Genomic DNA, 19,018 nt, shown 5'->3' with positions numbered 1-19,018 from the left:
AATCAGAGTGAATGAAATCCTTTCGGGAATGAATATTTGTTTCCAGTGAATGCCACAAGCAAATCTGATCATGGTATATCAAACTGTTATTTGAAAATAATATAGAAAAAAAAAGTTTGCATTAAAATTTGCTAATTCAAACTATTATTCTTAATTTTTGCATTGATTCAACCTATAACATTCATCCCTGATACATTTTGAATATTATTGAACAAAACATGCTAAACTTGACAAATGTATTTTTTGTGTATGTGTGTGTGTATGTGTGTGTGTGTTTGTGTAATGAGAACATGATTGATAATAATAATAATACACTGATATTTCCCTGACAGTAGCAAGGACATTGTTCAAATAATCCATGTAATATCAATGGTTCAAACATGATTATTTGCAGCTACAATAATTATTTTTTGTTCCGCAAAGAAAATAAAATGACGACTTTATTCAACAATTTGTCTACGGAAAGTATCTGTATCTGCTGCGCCACGCTGACATGCTGTTTACATTCAGATCAAAGCGCAAACAACGTAAACAGCAAATTGTTGAGAGGAATTGTTGAATGAAGTCGTAATTTTGTTTTCTTTGCGCACAAAAAGTAATCTCCTAGATGCAAATAATTACGGTTGAACCCCAGTTGTCACATGGATTATTTTAACTGTCTATGCTGTCTATGGGAGGGTCAGAGAGCTCTCGGATTTCATCAAAAATATCTTAATTTGTGATCTGAAGGTCTTTCGGGTTTCGAACGACATGAGGGTGATTAATTAATGGTGCAATTTTCATTTTGGGGAGAACAATCCCTTTAAGTTAAGTGGTAAACTTTTGAAATTAAAATGTAAAACAAGATACTAATAAATAATAAAAATAATAATAATAAAAAGTCACATTTATTTGCAAAGCCACTTAGTCTAGGTCATTCACCAGGAAACTGTTATAAAGATCTCATAATTACATAGTCACCATTTAAAAATAGTTGAAATGGCGAGAGGAAAAAGTGACGAAGCAAAACCTGACTCACCTGTAAAAGACAATTTGTCTTTGGAATTCAAGTCATGTAGTGGTTCTTCAACAGGTTTAGTGAGTTTGATGCAGTGAGGTCATCATGTTGAATTCAGTATAAATATCCGAAAGCTCGTCCGATCAGCACACAACAGATTGTGGAAACAAACACTGAAGCCCAAAGCAAGACTGAAGACTATATCTACATCTACCACATTTGAAGCATCGCTGGTAAAATCCCTTTTGTACTCTTTGTATAGAATGCTTTAAGCTAATTTATCTAAATGCTACTTAATTTTATAACTGTATCAAAATATGCAAGAATAATGTTTTCCAAGGTTAAAGTCTGGGTGGTAAAGGCACATTTTTGCACATTTTTCCTGAGAACAAATCCAGAAGATTGCTGGCTGCATTAGTGATTATGATCATTCATCGCAAGCACTGTATGAAGAGAACAGACTGATTGTTTAATCTGGATTTGTCCATTGCTCTATGATTAATCTCCAGAGAGAGATGAAGGTGAAGATGCTGGCCGTGTTGGCTCTGGTTCTTCTGGTCTCCAGTGCGACTGAGGGACGGATTCTCAGTAAATGTGAGCTGAAGTCCCAACTCGAGGCGGCACTTGGGGGAAATCAAGGAGGAAATGGATCTGCAACTCTCACTAATGGGCCTGGAAATGTGACTGTTCCTGAAAATGTAACTGTTCCTGAAAATGTAACTGTGCCTGGAAATACAACTGTGCCTGATAATACAACTGCCAATCCACTCATCGCCCAAAGTAAGTGTTGCAAGGGTAAACACTGTCAGTTGGCAACTAGTAATGATACAAATGTAAGCCAAGAGTGTTTCTGTCTTTCTTTCAGTCGTTTGTTCTGTGGAGCATGTGTCGAAGTTCGACACCAGCCTGGTCACCACCATCCAAGAAGAACCCAGATCTCCAGTGAGACCTCCAGTGAGACCCCCTCCCAGACCAGAACAACGACCCAACGAAAGACCAGGGGGAAGACCTGGACATCCCGGCGGAAGGGGAAAGAGATCTCATGGTGCAGCACACGGGCACCACAGTTCCGAGAGTTCCGAGAGTTCCGAGGAGAATGTCATCACAAGACTGTTTGGAATCTTCCAGCTGAGCGACCGTGTGGCCTGCGATTCCGGATCCGGCCAGAGTCTGAACATCTGCAACATGAGCTGCAGAGGTAAGTCATGTTACAAAAGGGATTATAAACAGAATAGACTGATCTCAATCTCATGTGAAATGTAACTCATTTATAGGAAAGTGATTTGGAATAAATTCACTCAATGCGATTCACTCAAGGAAATCACACTTACTCAATAGCACATCATATAGTTTCATCACAATTTCATAATTATAGTACATGTCAGATTTGAGTGACATTATTTTCCTAATGACTATTTTTTCCCAACATAATTTTTCTCTTCTAAAGCTCTGACTGATGATGACATCAGGGATGACATCACGTGTCTGAAGACCCTGCTGGACAGTGCAAGAAATGCGTAAGTTGTCATCTTTAGTCCTGCTAATCACATGACCACCACCTACGTCTGTCACTGCTCATTTGCATGACTCCACTGAGGTCAGATCACATCTGTAGCATGTGTCTGCAAAATAAACACAGTGTTATTGAAAATGGCCAATATTCTTCATTGCAAAAACATTCAAATACTACTAAAAGCAACTAAACAAGTGTATTTTTTCTCATAAATAGTAATATTCCTGTTCCTGTTTTCTTACAGCCCTGTTTCAGTCTTCGCCTCTCCACCCAAAAAAACGTAAGTCAAACAATTAAAAGATGCCATGATGAGTCAAGAGAAATACTGACTAGAAATATATTTCTATTTTATTTAATACTTGAAAGCATAGAAAGCTTTAGGAAATACATTTTTCAAAATGTATCAGATATATTTTGGACAATATACATTAAATAATTGGCAAACATATATGATGAAATAGAGGTAAAGAAAATCTATTTCTTTATAGTACATATATTTACACGAATGTTAACAATATATTTTTGTATATATTGTCTTTTAGGCCACTTGTGGTTCTCTCTGTGAATGAGTGCCGCGGCGTCAATCCTGCGCAGTACTTTGCTGAGTGTCCCTGAAACATTCAGCGTTTCTTCAGACATGAATATTTTGTCAAATGTCATCCCAATGCATTATTGTAATAACCCCAGCTGAAACTACTGATCACACGAATTAGTTCTCAGACCATTTTATTTCACTCTTGCATTTTCTGACATAAATTACCTGGAAAATGTTCTCAAAATAGCCTCAGTAAGGCTGCATGTGGGCTACTATAGCATACTTCAGAATGCCAATAAACAAAGATTTAAAAAAATACACTTGTCTCAGTCTGTTTTTACAATAAACATGATTTCGCTGTTTTATGTCTTTTTTTTTTTTTTGTCCACCGGCCCTAAGTGTCAATGAATCATAATAAAAGATAAACTTTGTTTAACCAAATCCATTGTGCAAAGCCTTCTTTCGTGGACATTATATTACAAAAGCATATTAATGATACTGACCATGTTATCTCCTTTGTATACAGTATGCTCCATGCATCAAAAAAATTCATGAATATATTAAAATGTAGAATATAAAATTATTTTATTTATTTAATATACATGAATAAAAAAATTGATAAAAAATAAATAAATAAATAAATTATGGGTATATGAAATAAAAAAAAGGATAGTGGTTTGCACATCCACAAGTATACAAATAATAATAATAATTCTTGAAATGTCTTATTTGTTCTGTGCCATGTGAAGTTCACATTTACATGTTGAAACAACAACACACAAAGGTCAAAGCAAGCATCTTCAATCAAACCAAGGATTTGTTTGCTATTTGAATGCATTAAAATGAGCCCTTGCAGTGAAGCGCAAGGATTTTGAACAAGATACTGACCGAAATGTTCAGCAAAGATTTGTCAGATTGACCATGTAATGCATCTAAAGAAAAAATTAAATCTTAATCGCATATGACAATAAGCTTTTCTGAATTATTTTATCTTATCAGAAAAGCTGCATGAAAAAGAATCTTCCTGAGAACAAAACTCATCTGGAAGATCAATGCAGAAGATCATATTTGTATTTAATAGATTTCATTGCATAATTCACAATTGCTAAATTATCCTTTAAGCATTGTCAGGCCTTCAGATCCACCCAAACAAAACCTGAGGCTTTCGAGAGTCACAGCAGTACCATTAAACAAGCAGTGGGCTCTAGACGAAGGTATTTGAATTGGAAATGCTGCTGTTTGTGGGTGCGGGTGCGGGTGCGGGTGTGCTGCAGAACATCATCATCTAAAGACAAACAGAGCACAAAGACTCAAGCATCAAAACACATCATTCCACTCACAGCTGGAAACCACTGGAGAAAAAGAGAGCAAATAAATAAACAAATACATAACAACAAGGATGACAACCTGAGCTTCCTGGCCAGTATTTGTGATGTTTCAGAGCAATGACATCATAGGAATATGATCTCCTGGTAATGATGGGATGGACCAACAGAGCAGGTGGAGGTCAGCCGGACATATATAAGATGAAGCACAGCGCAAAAAACACTGAAGCTGGAGAAGACTCTCCAACAAACAGCATCTCAACAGAAGCTCTGGTAAGATGCATTACAAATCAATTCTTTATGATATTTCAGTTTTTTTTTATTTGTATTTTTATCATTAAATTCACTGCTGGCCATTGTAAAAAATAAAGGAATAAAAACTTTGCATGAAAGCATCTGCTGAACTGAATGTACTTTATTTGTTGTTGTGTAGTTATAATTATTTATTTACACACACACACACACACACACACATACTGTATATATGTGTCTCAACCTATTTAATACTTAAGTTTGAATCTGAATTGTACATTTTTATTTTAGTTAAGATGAAGATGTTTTTTGTGCATGATCAGAACTAAAATACTACAGATTTTTTTATCCCCCCTAATCCAGTAATTCATGAATATGCATCACTGAACACTTGTAATCTGTTATTGGCTCTACTTCAAGATGTACACAGAGTTCCCTGGATTAACCGAACATGTGTAATCTCCAGATTCCAAACAGAGAGAGATGAAGAGTGCAAACCCAGTGAAGATGTTTGCGGTGGTTGCTCTGGTCCTGCTGGTATTCAGTGTGACTGAGGGACGGATTATCAATAAATGTGAGCTGAAGGCCAGGCTGGACGCCGCTCAGTTGCAGCAGATCACCGTCATGGAAGAGACAATAACCGTGAACAGTCTCATCGCCAGACGTGAGATATTGTTCTGCAGCTTCTCCTTCAGGATGTCAAATTACACTGTTTTATGTCAGATTATGTGACCTTCATCCATGTCTTTCTTCTTTTCTGAGGCAGTTGTCTGCAAAGCCAGCTTCTCAGCCTTCAACACCAGCTTTGTCCAAAACACTGCTGTCCACAACAAGGAGATGATGCCAGCACAGTACCCACCTCAAGTTGCATCCCAAGTGCCACCTCAAGCTCCACCATCTGGAGCTCCACCTCAGGCTTCACCACATAGAGGTCCACCTCAGGCTCCATCATCTCGAGTTCTACCTCAGGCTCCAGCTGGTTCTCCACCCAAGGTTCCACCAACTGGAGCCCCAACCAAGGTTCCACTATCTGGTTCTCCACCCAAGGTTCCACCATCTGGTTCTCCACACAAGGTTCCACCATCTGGAGCTCCAACCAAGGTTCCACCATCTGGTTCTCCACACAAGGTTCCACCATCTGGAGCTCCAACCAAGGTTCCACCATCTGGTTCTCCACACAAGATTCCACCATCTGGAGCTCCAACCAAGGTTCCACCATCTGGTTCTCCACACAAGGTTCCACCATCTGGAGCACCAACCAAGGTTCCACCATCTGGTTCTCCACACAAGGTTCCACCATCTGGAGCTCCAACCAAGGTTCCACCATCTGGTTCTCCACACAAGGTTCCACCATCTGGAGCTCCAACCAAGGTTCCACCATCTGGTTCTCCACACAAGGTTCCACCATCTGGAGCACCAACCAAGGTTCCACCATCTGGTTCTCCACACAAGGTTCCACCATCTGGAGCTCCATCCAAGGTTCCACCATCTGGTTCTCCACACAAGGTTCCACCATCTGGAGCTCCATCCAAGGTTCCACCATCTGGTTCTCCTCCCAAGGTTCTACCATCTGGAGCTCAATCCAGTTCCAAACCACATCCGACCACAGCTGCCAAAGATGCCGGTCACCTGTTCGGTGTGTTTCAGCTCAGGGATCAGCTGGTCTGTGATGCCGGCATGATCCCTTCACAAAACGTCTGCAACATGACCTGCTCTGGTGAGTGTTTTTAATGACTGCACTGTAAAAAAAATCAAAGAGCAAGCAATAACATAATCATTTAAAAATGAATAAAATAACTCTGAATTCTTTTTCTCTTTTTGCGAACCAGCTTTGACTGACGATGACATCACTGATGACATCACCTGCCTGAAGACCCTGACAAACTTTATGTAAGTACAACAAACTAAAAAATTCTAGAACTCAAATTCAAAGAAGATTATGCTTATTGCATGAAAACACAAAAGTGTTCATACTTTCATACGAAAATTAAAAAAATATAACTATTACATAACAAAATACCTAATTTCTTAACAGGAATGCAAAACCCAAAGAGGTCCTATTTGATGTAAAGAAGATGTAAGTTATTGAATGAAATTTTTAGTTCCTCTACATGTGACAGTAATTATAATGTGTCTTGAGTCAGGTCTGAATGTGTGATTCTCTTCTGTGTGTTACAGCGCGGAGATGATGTTGGTGGAGGAGTGTCGCTCTGTCGTTCCTCCAAACTACTTTGCTGAATGCGTTTAAAACAGATGGAGCAGACTCACTCAAGATTAGATTCTTCCTGCTGCATTACTTACACACACATCAGTCCGATGCTTTCCATGGCAGCTGTCTTTGATTGAATAATAATGATGGTGGCGGGAGTTTAAATGAGAGTCTGAATATAGGGAGTTTGTGCATTAAGACACTTTAGTTCATTACTGTAATACTGTGAATGTCTAAACATATATCACTGTATAAACCTAAAAATATATCATTGTATAATCCAATATGATTGTGATGCTGCTGAGAGCTTTTAAACACTGTCACTTTATCATAAAAAATCAAATGAACAAACCAATGTGTGCTCTTTCTTTTCATTAAATCCAAAAGCAACAAGATGCCTCATAGTTTTTAAACATATGCATATATCCATGATGCATCGTGCAGGGAAAGAGAAAAAGCAAATAATATAATAAATTGTTTAAATAATTAACTTGTTACTCAGCTGGTAAAGTTTTAGATTAGCCATCACCAGCTGTTGTCTGAAATCTATTGCAATCTATATTCTATGCATTCAAGATGCACACTTTCCCCTGCAATAATAATAAAAAAAGTCAAAAACAGACTGTAAATAAATGATTATTTTTATTTAAGACCGAATGAGCTGAGGATATGATTTTAAATATTCAAGTATTTAATTTTTGTATTAATATATGTTGTTGTTGCTGGAGACAGATGGAGACAGTCTTCTGTATGTGATTCATCAGACTTATCACTACAAAAATTTGCAAGCTGAAATTTGTCACTCTAATGTAAGCTGCAAATCATCTAGTGTGCTGACTGAGACAATGCAAAAGATCGAGTCTGATTTAAATTGTCCTATTTGGATCATTCATGATAACCAAATGATCCTTAAATTAGCTTGTCTGAACTCATTTTCTTGACTAAAACCAATGCGAGTTTCTAGAAAGCGCTAATTAAATGTCAGCACCTTGCCCCAAAAATCACTTTCACACTAAATCATTTCATTTTTACAAGGAATTGTGGTGTTCACCCGGCCAACAGATCCACCCAAAACAAAACACAGCGAGGATTTTAATTAACTCTTCCATTAGAACTCCACCTTCTTTTAAATTTTTTTAAGAAACTTCTCAAAACACATATTTTTTGTGAAGTTTTTAATATTTAATTATTGTTATTATGTATAACATATTCTCTATTGTTTTGCTTGGTTTTTTGTGTTTAAGTGTGCTGAGTGTAACAAAAGTGCATTAAAAATCAAATATATTCTTATCGTTAGCCATTTGTGATTTTAATGTCTAGCTTCCGGTCTCATCCACTTCAAACTATTTTTAGCTGTACAGAAAAGCTAATTTTTACTGCTTGATATTACAAACTGTTACTTAATGTATTATCTTAATTATGAACACACTGGGTTTGTAATGCAAGCAGTTTTATTGTTTACTGCACGTCGGTATACTTCTCATTATTTTCCCTACAGCACCTAATGAACCGGAAGTCTCACACATCAGCAGAAAACGGCTTACATCGCACTGAAAAATAAGGTGGTAAAAAACAAGACGGCTTTTCCTCGGCCAGAACACCCTGCAAAACAGCTCACCTTCATTCTCCATCCCTCCTAGCTTTCCAGAGAGTCATGTCCTGCAGGTACAGCACATACCCGAATGTTTTACCACTGTACCAACATACAATAAAGAGCAAATTTCCTCTTCACACTCTCTCACACACTCAGGTGAATGCAAGTTCCCCCAGCCTTCTCTCAGCGAGCTCACATTCTCAAAAATAAACCCGTGAATAAACCATTTGTTTGCAGGCCACCTTGCTTTTTCACTTCAGTTTGGGCTCAAAGCCTGTGTTCCACCACACGGGTAGACCACTGCTGTATCAAGTCAGTCTGTGGCCCCCTGGACGAACTCTCACCTGTTCCAAACAGTAATGAGATTAGACCTGACCTCCAGATGGAAGGTAGTCACAACGGACTCATCTAACCTGGGTTGGGGTGCTCCTGGTCAGCACTGGAGTAATGCCTGCTTATCAACTGCCTAGAGATGTTGGCGGTTTTCTTAGCCCTGAAAACCTTCCTTCCAGCCTTAAAAGGGCACCACGTCTTGGTCCGGTCGGACAGCAGAAAGAACTCCTCTCATTAAGGGTGGTTCATGTGTCAGATTGAACCTTGGTGCAGACAATGACAAGGCAGCCCCGAGCGAATGGGCACTACACCCTCAAAAGGTTCAAGCGATCTGGTCAGTCTTCGGGAGGGCAGAGGTCGACCCCTTTGCCTCAGAAGATAACTCTCATAACAACTCACACCTGCTCTGAGCCGACTTCTATAAGGGTCAACTCCGCTCTTTCTGGTGGGTTAAAGTGCCATTGGTTTGTGCAGCAACATAAAAACATGGACAAATCAGTCTTGCAGAGATGCGTGACTTGTTATTATCTCTATAACTGTGGTTGGTTTTATTCTAATCTTGTAATCAGCCAGTAATACTTCAAATAAAATAAAAAATACAAAAATAAAAACATGACGATAATGTAATGTTTAATCATATTTTTCACAGTTTAAATTCTCCTGACTAAATTACAAAAAAAAACGAATTATACCATAAGGCTTTGTCGCTTATTTTTGTTTCCGATCAGTGATCACACTGGGAATCACGCATTTTTTGAGTATTTTTGTTTTGTTTTTAAGGTAACACCCTTTATTCAATGTTTTTTTTTCATTTTATTCTTTCTTAATATTTTTTCACACTTATTGATCATTTGAATTAATCAACATTGGAAAAAAGATAAGAGCAAATTTATGTGCTATAGCATTTTGCATTGGCATAGGCCTAAATTCTTTATTCACTAATAATTTAATACAAAAAATATATATATGACGATATATATGCGAACAGTGGTCATAAACTGTACATATTAATTTATCTGCACATTATTTTTCTGTTCTCTTATATGCACCTATATCATGGTAAGGTGTGTCAAGTGTTTCTATATGTGCACTAGTTTTCATCCCAAACTTCCTGACCTGTATGCATTGGCACGCTTCCCACCCTGCACGGTGACAGACAAACTAATCAAGCTGATACAGAACAAAGCAAACTCACATCTTGCTTGCATCACTGTATTACAGCAAAATGCTTCCCCTCCCAGAATGTATTTTATTTTTATTGAACCTAAATTCAGAGGTCCACCCAGCATTGTCTCATGCACCAGTCAGTCTGTCCAGGTTTTTCTTGCGGTCGTCACATAACCCGTACATGACATCCGATCCTGGCTGAGACAAAGACTATTCAAAGACCATGCTCTTTACTTCATTGTGTTTTCCCTAGTTATAGAAATGATTCTGTGCAACCCAGAAACACTGAAACCAAGCCAAAACATTTCATCCAGAACACAAAGTGCCTTAAAACCTCCCACGCACTGACACACAAGCTTTCAAACTCTGATTTCACATAACCCACTGACACACAGATGGCCTCTCTCAGGGGAACAGCTGGGTCTATATCTACACCACGCTTACAATGATTCCCTGAAAACTGATTCATCCAGACGTGAAGATGTTGGCAGTTGTGGTTGTTTTGTTTCTAGCGCTCGGTGTGAGTGACGGTGTGATTTTGAGTAAATGTGAGCTGAAGCAGCAGCTTGAAGAAGGCCTTACTCTTCAAATCCCCAATTCTGCAGACGTTCTGGCACAGAGTGAGTCTCTTTATATCCCCAGCTTTAGATATACTGTACCTATCACTGCTTCTGTGTAGATTCATGTACTGTTGAAGTAGTTTCCAGGTGAGCATAGCACAGAACACACTATGTTCTTTATTTGCTAAAAAATGCTGTGAAAGTTTCATTTTTAAGTTGGATGCAATAGAACATTCTTCAAAAATGACTGAAATGAATGAAAACTCTTTTCTTTACAGTTGTGTGTCACGTCCAGCTGACCTCTGGCTTCAATACCAGCGCTATTAAGACGATCCCTGAGCCACAAGAGCCTCGTAGCGGTCCCGGTCCTCGTCGTGGTAGGTCTCCCGGAGGAAAAAATAAAGGCGGCTCTTCCAGTAATGAAAGTGATGAGGACAAAGATGAGGTCTGGACCCTGTACGGCTTGTTCCAGCTCAGTGACCATGTGGTGTGCAACTCTACTCAGAGTCGTGCACTCAACCTCTGCAGACTGTCCTGCGACAGTGAGTATATTTAATCTAGAAAGAGATCATGCACTGGTTGATACGGCAAAATAACAACCAGTCTGGGGTTCTTGTGAAAGAAATTAATCTATTTTGCAAGGATGCGTTAAATTGATTACAAGTGACAGAAATGCATAATGTTTCAAAAGATTCCTATGAAAATAAATGCTGTTCTTTTGAACATTTTGGTCACTGAAGGATGCTTTAAAAGAGTATGTCTTGCACAAAAATGTGAAGCAGCACAGCTGTTTTAAAATGTATAATAATCAGAAATGTTTCTTGAGCAGCAAATCAGTATATTAGAACAATTTCTGAAGGATCATGTGACACTGAAGACTGGATTAATGATGCTGATAATTCAGCTTTGCATCACAGGAATAAATTACATATTACAATATATTCAAATAGAAAACAGTTATTTTAAATTGTAATATTATTTCAGAATATTTCAGTTTTTACTGTACATCTTAACAAATATATGGTGAACAGAAGAGACTTTTTCATACGCATAAATATTCTCAAAAATTAAATGTGATTGTTCTCCTTTTCAGAGCTGATTGATGATAACACCAGCGATGACATAGCCTGTGTCCAGACCCTTATAAATGCACTGTGAGTACTGTAATAAAACACACAAATGTCAGAAAATGATATTATCCAGTGCAGTATGATTTAATTACCTGTGACACAACATTATACATCCATTACACATTCATTTTGCAGACTGTAGTATTAATATTTATTCCATGTAGAAATTATATAAATAGTGAATCCTCATAAAGCAGGTGAGTGCAAGTGTCCTGATATTGTGTTCATCTGACTATAACAGAACGTATCCGATTCCTGACCCCGAAACTGCTAGACACATCCATAAAATGTAAGTGAATGAAACAAGAACATTTCAATAAAGCAATTAACGGAAAACATGAGTTTACTGTGTTTGCATGCAAGTATGTTAAAACTATAAAAGCTAATATCCCTGGTTTGACTAAACTAATATATATATATATATATATATATATATATATATATAAAAATTAATGTTTCCTATTTTCCTTTGACAGGATCTCGCTGATCCACCAGCCGGAGTGTATGACCATGAAGGCCACATCGTACTTTGCCATCTGTCAAACACCCTAAAGTCCTGACCTCTATTAGCACCCTGCTTTTCTTTTGCATTTGGGTGCAATTATATTTGTAGCTTTTTTGCAAGACGACAAAATCCCAGCACAAGCTTGTGTTTTGTACTAGTCTATATGAGTCATTAAATCCATTTAAAAAGCAGTGTTGTTCTCATGAATTTAATTAAGGCCCTCGTGTGTCTGTGCAGTCTGATGTTGAATCTTTATGTCCATTTTATTGCCAAAGGATGGAAAACAAATCAGGCAGTATTCAGTGGCCACATACTAAATACATAGAACATCCACTAGATGGCGTGCTTGTAATTATAGCAATAGCACACACTTGATTATTGTGTACTGAGATAAACAACAGACTTTTTTCTCACTGAGAAATGTATAGACAAAACAACTAAATAACCATTTTTTACATGTACATGCAGCAGCTGTTTTGTTTCTCTGGTGCTACAAATATAAAAATTACACAAAAATCTCAAGCAAGATATTTTTCAGCAAACTCTGATAAAGCTGTCATTGGGGCAGTAAATTCTGAAAGGGTACTGCCCCAGAGACAGCTTTTGTGCCTTTTTTTCTGAGACTGAAAGGTGTCAGCGGATCTTTTGGATGTGTATTCTTGATTTTAATATTGATAATATGTAATAATAACAAAAATAATAGTTACATGCTATTGTTTTTTTTTTCAATGTACCTTAATATGCAATTGACATATATTAAGTAAGGCAATATGCAATGTGATTGCATGAAAAACTGCATGCGTGCAAAAAGTTCAGTGACACATAGCAGCCTTTAATATGGTCTTTATTAGAAATGGTTTAGATGACTAGATGATAATGCAAAACCTGCCAGCATCGTGCTAATTATTTATGCAAACAATGACTGATGCAGTCTTGCAGATATAAAAACATGACATAATACTGTGATTGTCTCTACTAAAAATTTGTACAACACAAAGTGCGTCTAGCAATATTTCAAAGTAAAACACACGGTGATTACTCGGCCTACTGTAAATACAAGCACAATAGTACTCTCATGTTGATGTGGTATACAATACATTGTTGTAATGTGAAACTAATATGAATATCAAGATCTCTATTATGGTAAAGTATATAAAAAGTATAGAAAGTCAGGCACATACTTTTATAGTTTTTCTCTGTTATTTTAGTTTCATAGATTAGAAATCAACCGACAGACAAGAGGACAACAAAAAACTGAGATAGCCCTTGTGTAATCTTCACTCCCTGCTGAAAAACAAACAAACAAAAAAAAAAAACAGTGGACACCATCACACTATTTCTAATGGTTTTACTGGTTATAATGGAAACCTTCTATTGGTGGCTTGTTAAAACCAATAAATCTTTACGGAACAATTCCCAAAACACACACTACACCATTTTTTATGGTTTAAATGGTTAAAAGTTGATGGTTTATAATGTTTGTAGTGGAAACCATTGTAATTTTTTGGGATGGTATTATTATTAAATTGTTCCCCAGCAGCAGGGCTCTGTGACATAGCCCCGGAGTCTCTTTAGTAAGCGTCTTCTTTGCTTCTCAGACGAACTCCCCGCTGGACACGAGCTCTGGACACAGTTTGGCCTCGAGGTCTTCGATCGTGATGGACTCGACGTCTTTCCCGCTGCTGAGGCTCGCGGCTCGCGTGATCTTGGTCAGCGTGTCCTCGTAGGGCGGCGGGAGGTAAACCATGAGGAACACCCCGTCAGACATGTCCGAGCTCGTGCTGTTCAGCCGCTCCGCGTTCCCGGTGAGTGACGACAGGATCTCGGCGTTGCGCTCCGGGTCCTGCAGGTCCAGCGCGATGATGTTGGCCAGTCCGAGCTTGTTCTGCCTGAACCTCCGGTAAACGAGGACGAACACGGCACCGAACACGAGGAGCGTGACGAGCGGGAGGATGATGTACAGGAGAAGCTCCGATTTCCCGTCGTTTTGGCTCGACAGCTCATTCCAGTGGTAACCCTATAGGGATGTAAGGGACATCATGGGTTACAGGAGTTTGGACGTCTGTATTTATAGTAGGCCTATTGCATTTAAGGCATCAGTACTGTTAGCCTACAAAAATTCAATCTTGCGTTCGGTGCATTAGTGAACGACGCTTTATTGTTCATCCCAAAGAGCCACAAAATCCCTTTCACGGACTTTTACTTGAACTGTTCCCTCCTGGTGGAATGACCTGCGCAGCTCAACCCCATCTTCAAGAATCGGGTAAAAACACCTCTTCTTTATTTGACCCTCTAACTCTAGCACTCTCTACTTAAATTATATATATATATTTTAAAAGGACTTGTATTCTATTTATTTACTCTCTGCTTGTTTTCGTAAAAAAAGAAAAGACAAAAAACTAACACTAGCTTCTCATTTCTTTTTGTATTCTATGTATTTGTTTTCTTATATAAATAAAAAAGCAAAAAAAGGCCACTAGCTTGCTCTATTCTTTTTCTTTTCTGTTTGTTTTCTTGTTATTTATTATATAATTAAAAAAAAAAAAAAATAATGTACTGCATTAGGCTGTGACTTGTTTTGGCACTTACATATCATAGCTCTTTTTGATTGCTTCCTGGTTTAAATGATCTGGTTTAAGCTGATCTTCAATGATGTTTAACACTGAAAAAATGGTACAATAACATTTCAACCTAAATAATGGACTTTGCTTTTTTCTTAAATTGATACACAATTGCCACCTCATGAAATAATTCTGTTTTCTCATACTTGGTTTAATTGGACAACCAGCGGGTTTGACAGCTTGAATAACTGAAAAGTGCCTAAAAATGCTTTTAAACTGGAAGAAAATCTACAGTAGCCAGCTGTTTTTAGTAGTGAGATGATATCCGAATGTATGAAACTAGAAACTAGAAAATGAAGACTGATCTTTGATCTTTTGAAATTTTATATACCCTAACAAACTAATTTAATTTTCAAACTAAATGTCTTGTCCAGCTCATGAGAAAACCATAGGATGCTATAATGAAACAAGAAACAACAGAAAGATTTGAAAAACCTATAAAACACAATTTTTAAGTACAGAGCCATATTGAGACTACAGTGAAAAATGGTCTTGAAAATAAAACAATGTAAAAGTTATTTGTTGAACCTATAGCATATATGCAGCATATCCAGGGATGGATCCGCTATCTTCTTGAATGCACTGAAGTAAAGCAACCATTCTTTAATAAATACAGCTGTTTACTAATCCAGAACCAGCGCCTCCACCCTAACCTGACTGCATCCTAAAATCTAGTGCTTCTCCAACCGTTTACTAATCACATAATGCTGCTTTTCAGCTAGATTAGATATTTTGGTCCTATTAACCCCCGAACCACATTGTGTCACCTCAAATGAACCCCTGTGGAGATCACAACTGAGCTTCAGGTCATCACAGCATTGAAATTTTAGACAAAACAAATGTCAGGGTGTAACAATGACTTTAGTTCTCACACAAATGGACCTGCACAATTTCCATTGCACAAAAGGTTCTTTATAGAGGTTTTTTGGATTATTTAAAAGTTCTTCAAACAAAGAAACATTTATTTTTTAAGAACTGTTCACTGAAAGATTCTCTCAGTGGTCCTTCTATGACATCACCACTTTGGAACCTTTATTTTTGGAACCTTAATCAATCTTCTGTCTATTTCCATAACCTCATCTTGAATCCCAGCTTTCGTCTTGAATGGGATTGTTCACTAACCTGTGGTCGTTGTTCTGCGGTAGGCGGCGATGGGGACCCAGACACCCAGTCATCTCTTCCAGCAGGTCCAAACTTTATCCAGCTGCTGTCCAGCAATCGTTGCATGCTTCTGCTGACAGAAGAGCGTCGGCTGATGAAGGATGAGAGAGTCAGGCCAGCAGCGGTCTAAAGAGCGCAGTAGGATAACAGCTGCATCTTGTGTCTCTCTGAATGTGAGTGTGAGAGCCAGAGTTTGTGTGTGTTAAGTACTGTCTCACATGCTCGCACATGCAGATCAGTGGAAATCAGGCCAGTGGTCAGCCAATGGCACGAGGCGAAAAAAGACCCGAAAGGCAATCATTTGGGGATTTGTGATGCGCACAGCTGGCCTATATTTAATAAACAGCGGAGGGGGATAGAGAAGATGGAGCTGTCAATCAAATGAGTTGAAGTGCTGATGCGGTTTGCAGTGGTGGCAGAAATGGGCGGGGCTTCTCCTTAGCATTCAGAGTTTCACATGTGTTTAGATGAACATCTAGGAATGCTTCGGTTCAGACATCTTTTGCTTTAAGATATACTATAGCCTACTTCTTTGCTTAGGAGGAACTTAACCGTTTAGTCAAACATATGAAATACTAGTCAGAAATATTTTTTTATATTTTTTAATGGGACAGTTTATTTAAGTTTTATGTTTTGCATCAGATGATACAGTAAGAATAATGAGCTCACACCTGAGGAGGAAAAAGCACCTCTATTTTATTCAGATGCCTGAACTGAACAAAAAAAAAAATGCAATTTGGTGCAGTTGCTGTTTTTTATATGGCTAGAAATTAAGAAATTCTGAGAGTTGGTCATGTAAATCAATACGATTTTTATAATAATAACAGACTACTTATATAAATGCATATAAATATCAGTTGTCACAATAATGTCTTAGTAAGATGATATTGATTTGCTCAGTTTTATGATCAACAAAAAACAAGATAATGCAATGCATTACAGTGACGATTGAGAAATGAACAAATAAACATTCCCCAAAAGGCTGACGATTATATTTGATGCTCATTTTAACATTAAAATTCACATATGGATAATCAAGCAAGTTGCTTAAGTTTAGTAAGTGTTCATCTAAATATTACTAATAATATAAAAAGTATTCATGCATTTACTTCATAAAAATCATTAAAGATTTCATGGCAAAAAAAGGTGGACACACTTACAATAATACTAATACTCTTACTTGCTAAAAACGCAGAGGAAAATCAAGAGAAACATGCAGATTTAAAGGTCTGCATTAGTCTGGTTGGTTTGAGATGTGAAATGATTGGCAGGGCATTTGAGCTGAGCTACAGTCAATCAGTGCTAAAACTCAGCTCAAGCCAAAGCAGCGTCCCGGCGATAGTCTCATTAGGACCAAAGCTCATTACTGATACGCCGTGGATCACTGTCAATACATTTGGTTTATTAATGTCTGAGGTCCGGCTCCAAAACAACTAAATAAGCACTCATTCTGATTTCTCAAACGTTTTCACATGAACACCAGCATTTGATTATAAACGATACTGTAACATTAGAAAGTGAGAATGTGAAAATGTGGCGTTTTTGTTCTCTTAAGAAGCTATTTCTACCTGATCTTGACCTTTAGCTTAATACAAACCATACCAAAGAAAGTCTTGTGGATTTACATTGACATGAAGCTGATAAAATTTTTTACATTTTTGGCTGAACTTTTCCGCTTTTTTGTATCAAGTGGCTGTTTAGACGGATGAGTTTCAGAAGCAGAACAATCCTAATATCTGGGTTTACAGGGGACGGCTGGGGTTGAACATTTCAGGTTTAGCAGCAGCCATGTTTTTAATTAGAGATATGGAAATCTCTGTGTAATTCGATCGAAATCTCTGACGCACACGTGAAGGTTTTCCAAAGAATTTCTCTGACCACTGGTAATGAGAGTTTGCTGGACGTCCTGTGGATAAAGCAATCATCCAAAAAGAGGTTTATTGAATAGACGCTTTAATCACATGACCAGACAAAACAGCACAGCGTGAACCTCACATTCATTTAAAAACACACACTTCATGTGAAAACCTGACCTGAAAAACAAACACATTTTAATGTACTAACTAGAATTAAATAAATAACAAAAATGAAATTTTTACATAATATACAAATAAAATCAAATTTCTGTATTCTAATTTAGAAACATACTGAAAAAAATCAAGGGAATTATTATTATATATATTTTTTAAAACAACTAAAAAGGTAAACAATGTGTAAACTAATTTAAATAACATACATTGTGTAATATATGAAATATCTAATATATATATATATATATAGAGAGAGAGAGAGAGAGAGAGAGAGAATAATATATTTTATACATTAGAATAATTTATAAAATACCATGTCAATCTTAAACTAATCTGAAACTATAAAAACACTGGAAAAAGCAAGCAAAGTGAATTGATTTGAAAACATAAAACAGACATAAAACTTTCTTGAAATGTCTGAAGTAGAGTAGTTTAAATCTGAACTGCTGCATGTTTTGCCTTCAGTTATTCTGCTTGTGTGTTTAATGTTTAATGCTAATCCTAGCTTGACAGGTTAGCCTTTCACACACACACACACACACACACACACACATGAGGCTTTGCCATGTCAGACACAGAACGGGGTCAGCGCTCTCCTCTCCTCTCACTCCAGCCCAGAGCAGAGTCTGGATCTGAGATCTGAGTCACTCACTGATCATCTCTGACCCAGTCCTGCTAATCGAATGTTTCCCTGAGGTGACACCACCGTCATTTCATGCTGTCTGTGAACGGTCAGCATTTCACTGTGGATTCTTTATTTCTTTTTCAAAAATCTACTTCAAATAAAGAGAGAATCTGTTGATTGAGCTCAATGATTCTGTTTTGCCCTTGTCTCGTTTTTTCAAGCCGTAATAAAGTCTTCATTTGTGCTTTCACTCTCTCGGTCTTATTGCTAGAAGTACTGCGTTCTGTTACGCAAACACTTTTACAGAAGATTTACACACACTGTCCTTAATTCTACTATAATATCTTTGTCTCTCCATGCAAATGACCTCAAGTTCATTTATCTGGATCGGTTTTAAGCTGTTTTCAGTTCAGAAAATGACATATACAATATTTATATGTATATATATTAGTTGTTTACAT

At 37.5% G+C, this 19,018-nt stretch overlaps 3 protein-coding genes and 1 long non-coding RNA gene across 4 annotated transcripts; 3 read left to right on the top strand and 1 right to left on the bottom strand.

Annotated features, from left to right (window-relative positions):
• Window positions 1-1,169: 1,169 nt before the first annotated feature.
• LOC113076678 (uncharacterized) lies at window positions 1,170-3,223 on the top strand. Its single transcript, XM_026249361.1, has 6 exons — window positions 1,170-1,230; window positions 1,507-1,777; window positions 1,863-2,195; window positions 2,445-2,514; window positions 2,755-2,790; window positions 3,053-3,223. The coding sequence occupies exons 2-6, from the start codon at window positions 1,513-1,515 to the stop codon at window positions 3,123-3,125; spliced, it is 777 nt and encodes a 258-aa protein (XP_026105146.1). The 5' UTR covers window positions 1,170-1,230; window positions 1,507-1,512; the 3' UTR covers window positions 3,126-3,223.
• Window positions 3,224-6,218: 2,995 nt separating this feature from the next.
• LOC113076719 (uncharacterized) lies at window positions 6,219-7,164 on the top strand. The gene is made up of 4 exons (XR_003281229.1): window positions 6,219-6,339; window positions 6,452-6,512; window positions 6,658-6,699; window positions 6,801-7,164. It is a non-coding gene; the product is annotated as an uncharacterized LOC113076719 (long non-coding RNA).
• Window positions 7,165-10,406: 3,242 nt separating this feature from the next.
• Window positions 10,407-12,201, top strand: LOC113076688 (lysozyme C, milk isozyme-like). Its single transcript, XM_026249371.1, has 5 exons — window positions 10,407-10,545; window positions 10,764-11,027; window positions 11,579-11,639; window positions 11,857-11,904; window positions 12,092-12,201. The coding sequence occupies exons 1-5, from the start codon at window positions 10,407-10,409 to the stop codon at window positions 12,165-12,167; spliced, it is 588 nt and encodes a 195-aa protein (XP_026105156.1). The 3' UTR covers window positions 12,168-12,201.
• A 1,462-nt stretch (window positions 12,202-13,663) lies between these two features.
• On the bottom strand, window positions 13,664-16,227 carry LOC113076684 (small integral membrane protein 28-like). The gene is made up of 2 exons (XM_026249370.1): window positions 15,864-16,227; window positions 13,664-14,137 (listed from the first exon to the last, which is right to left on the bottom strand). Exons 1-2 carry the CDS (start codon window positions 15,966-15,968, stop codon window positions 13,715-13,717), a joined length of 528 nt encoding a protein of 175 aa, XP_026105155.1. The 5' UTR covers window positions 15,969-16,227; the 3' UTR covers window positions 13,664-13,714.
• Between the last annotated feature and the right edge of the window lie 2,791 nt (window positions 16,228-19,018).

Source organism: Carassius auratus, unplaced genomic scaffold, assembly GCF_003368295.1.
Source record: "Carassius auratus strain Wakin unplaced genomic scaffold, ASM336829v1 scaf_tig00021008, whole genome shotgun sequence".
NCBI lineage: Eukaryota > Metazoa > Chordata > Actinopteri > Cypriniformes > Cyprinidae > Carassius > Carassius auratus.
This window is presented reverse-complemented; position numbering and strand designations above follow the sequence as displayed.

What these genes read in the sequence shown, in the direction of transcription:
- LOC113076678 (XM_026249361.1), top strand. Translation starts at nt 1,513, where the DNA reads ATGAAGGTGAAGATGCTGGCCGTGTTGGCTCTGGTTCTTCTGGTCTCC. An exon ending in CAATCCACTCATCGCCCAAA is followed by an intron (nt 1,778 to 1,862) that starts GTAAGTGTTGCA and finishes TCTTTCTTTCAG; the next exon opens with TCGTTTGTTCTGTGGAGCAT. An exon ending in GCCTCTCCACCCAAAAAAAC is followed by an intron (nt 2,791 to 3,052) that starts GTAAGTCAAACA and finishes ATTGTCTTTTAG; the next exon opens with GCCACTTGTGGTTCTCTCTG.
- LOC113076688 (XM_026249371.1), top strand. Translation starts at nt 10,407, where the DNA reads ATGTTGGCAGTTGTGGTTGTTTTGTTTCTAGCGCTCGGTGTGAGTGAC. An exon ending in TGCAGACGTTCTGGCACAGA is followed by an intron (nt 10,546 to 10,763) that starts GTGAGTCTCTTT and finishes TTTTCTTTACAG; the next exon opens with TTGTGTGTCACGTCCAGCTG. An exon ending in CAGACCCTTATAAATGCACT is followed by an intron (nt 11,640 to 11,856) that starts GTGAGTACTGTA and finishes TGACTATAACAG; the next exon opens with AACGTATCCGATTCCTGACC.
- LOC113076684 (XM_026249370.1), bottom strand. Translation starts at nt 15,968, where the DNA reads ATGCAACGATTGCTGGACAGCAGCTGGATAAAGTTTGGACCTGCTGGA. An exon ending in CCGCAGAACAACGACCACAG is followed by an intron (nt 14,138 to 15,863) that starts GTTAGTGAACAA and finishes ACATCCCTATAG; the next exon opens with GGTTACCACTGGAATGAGCT.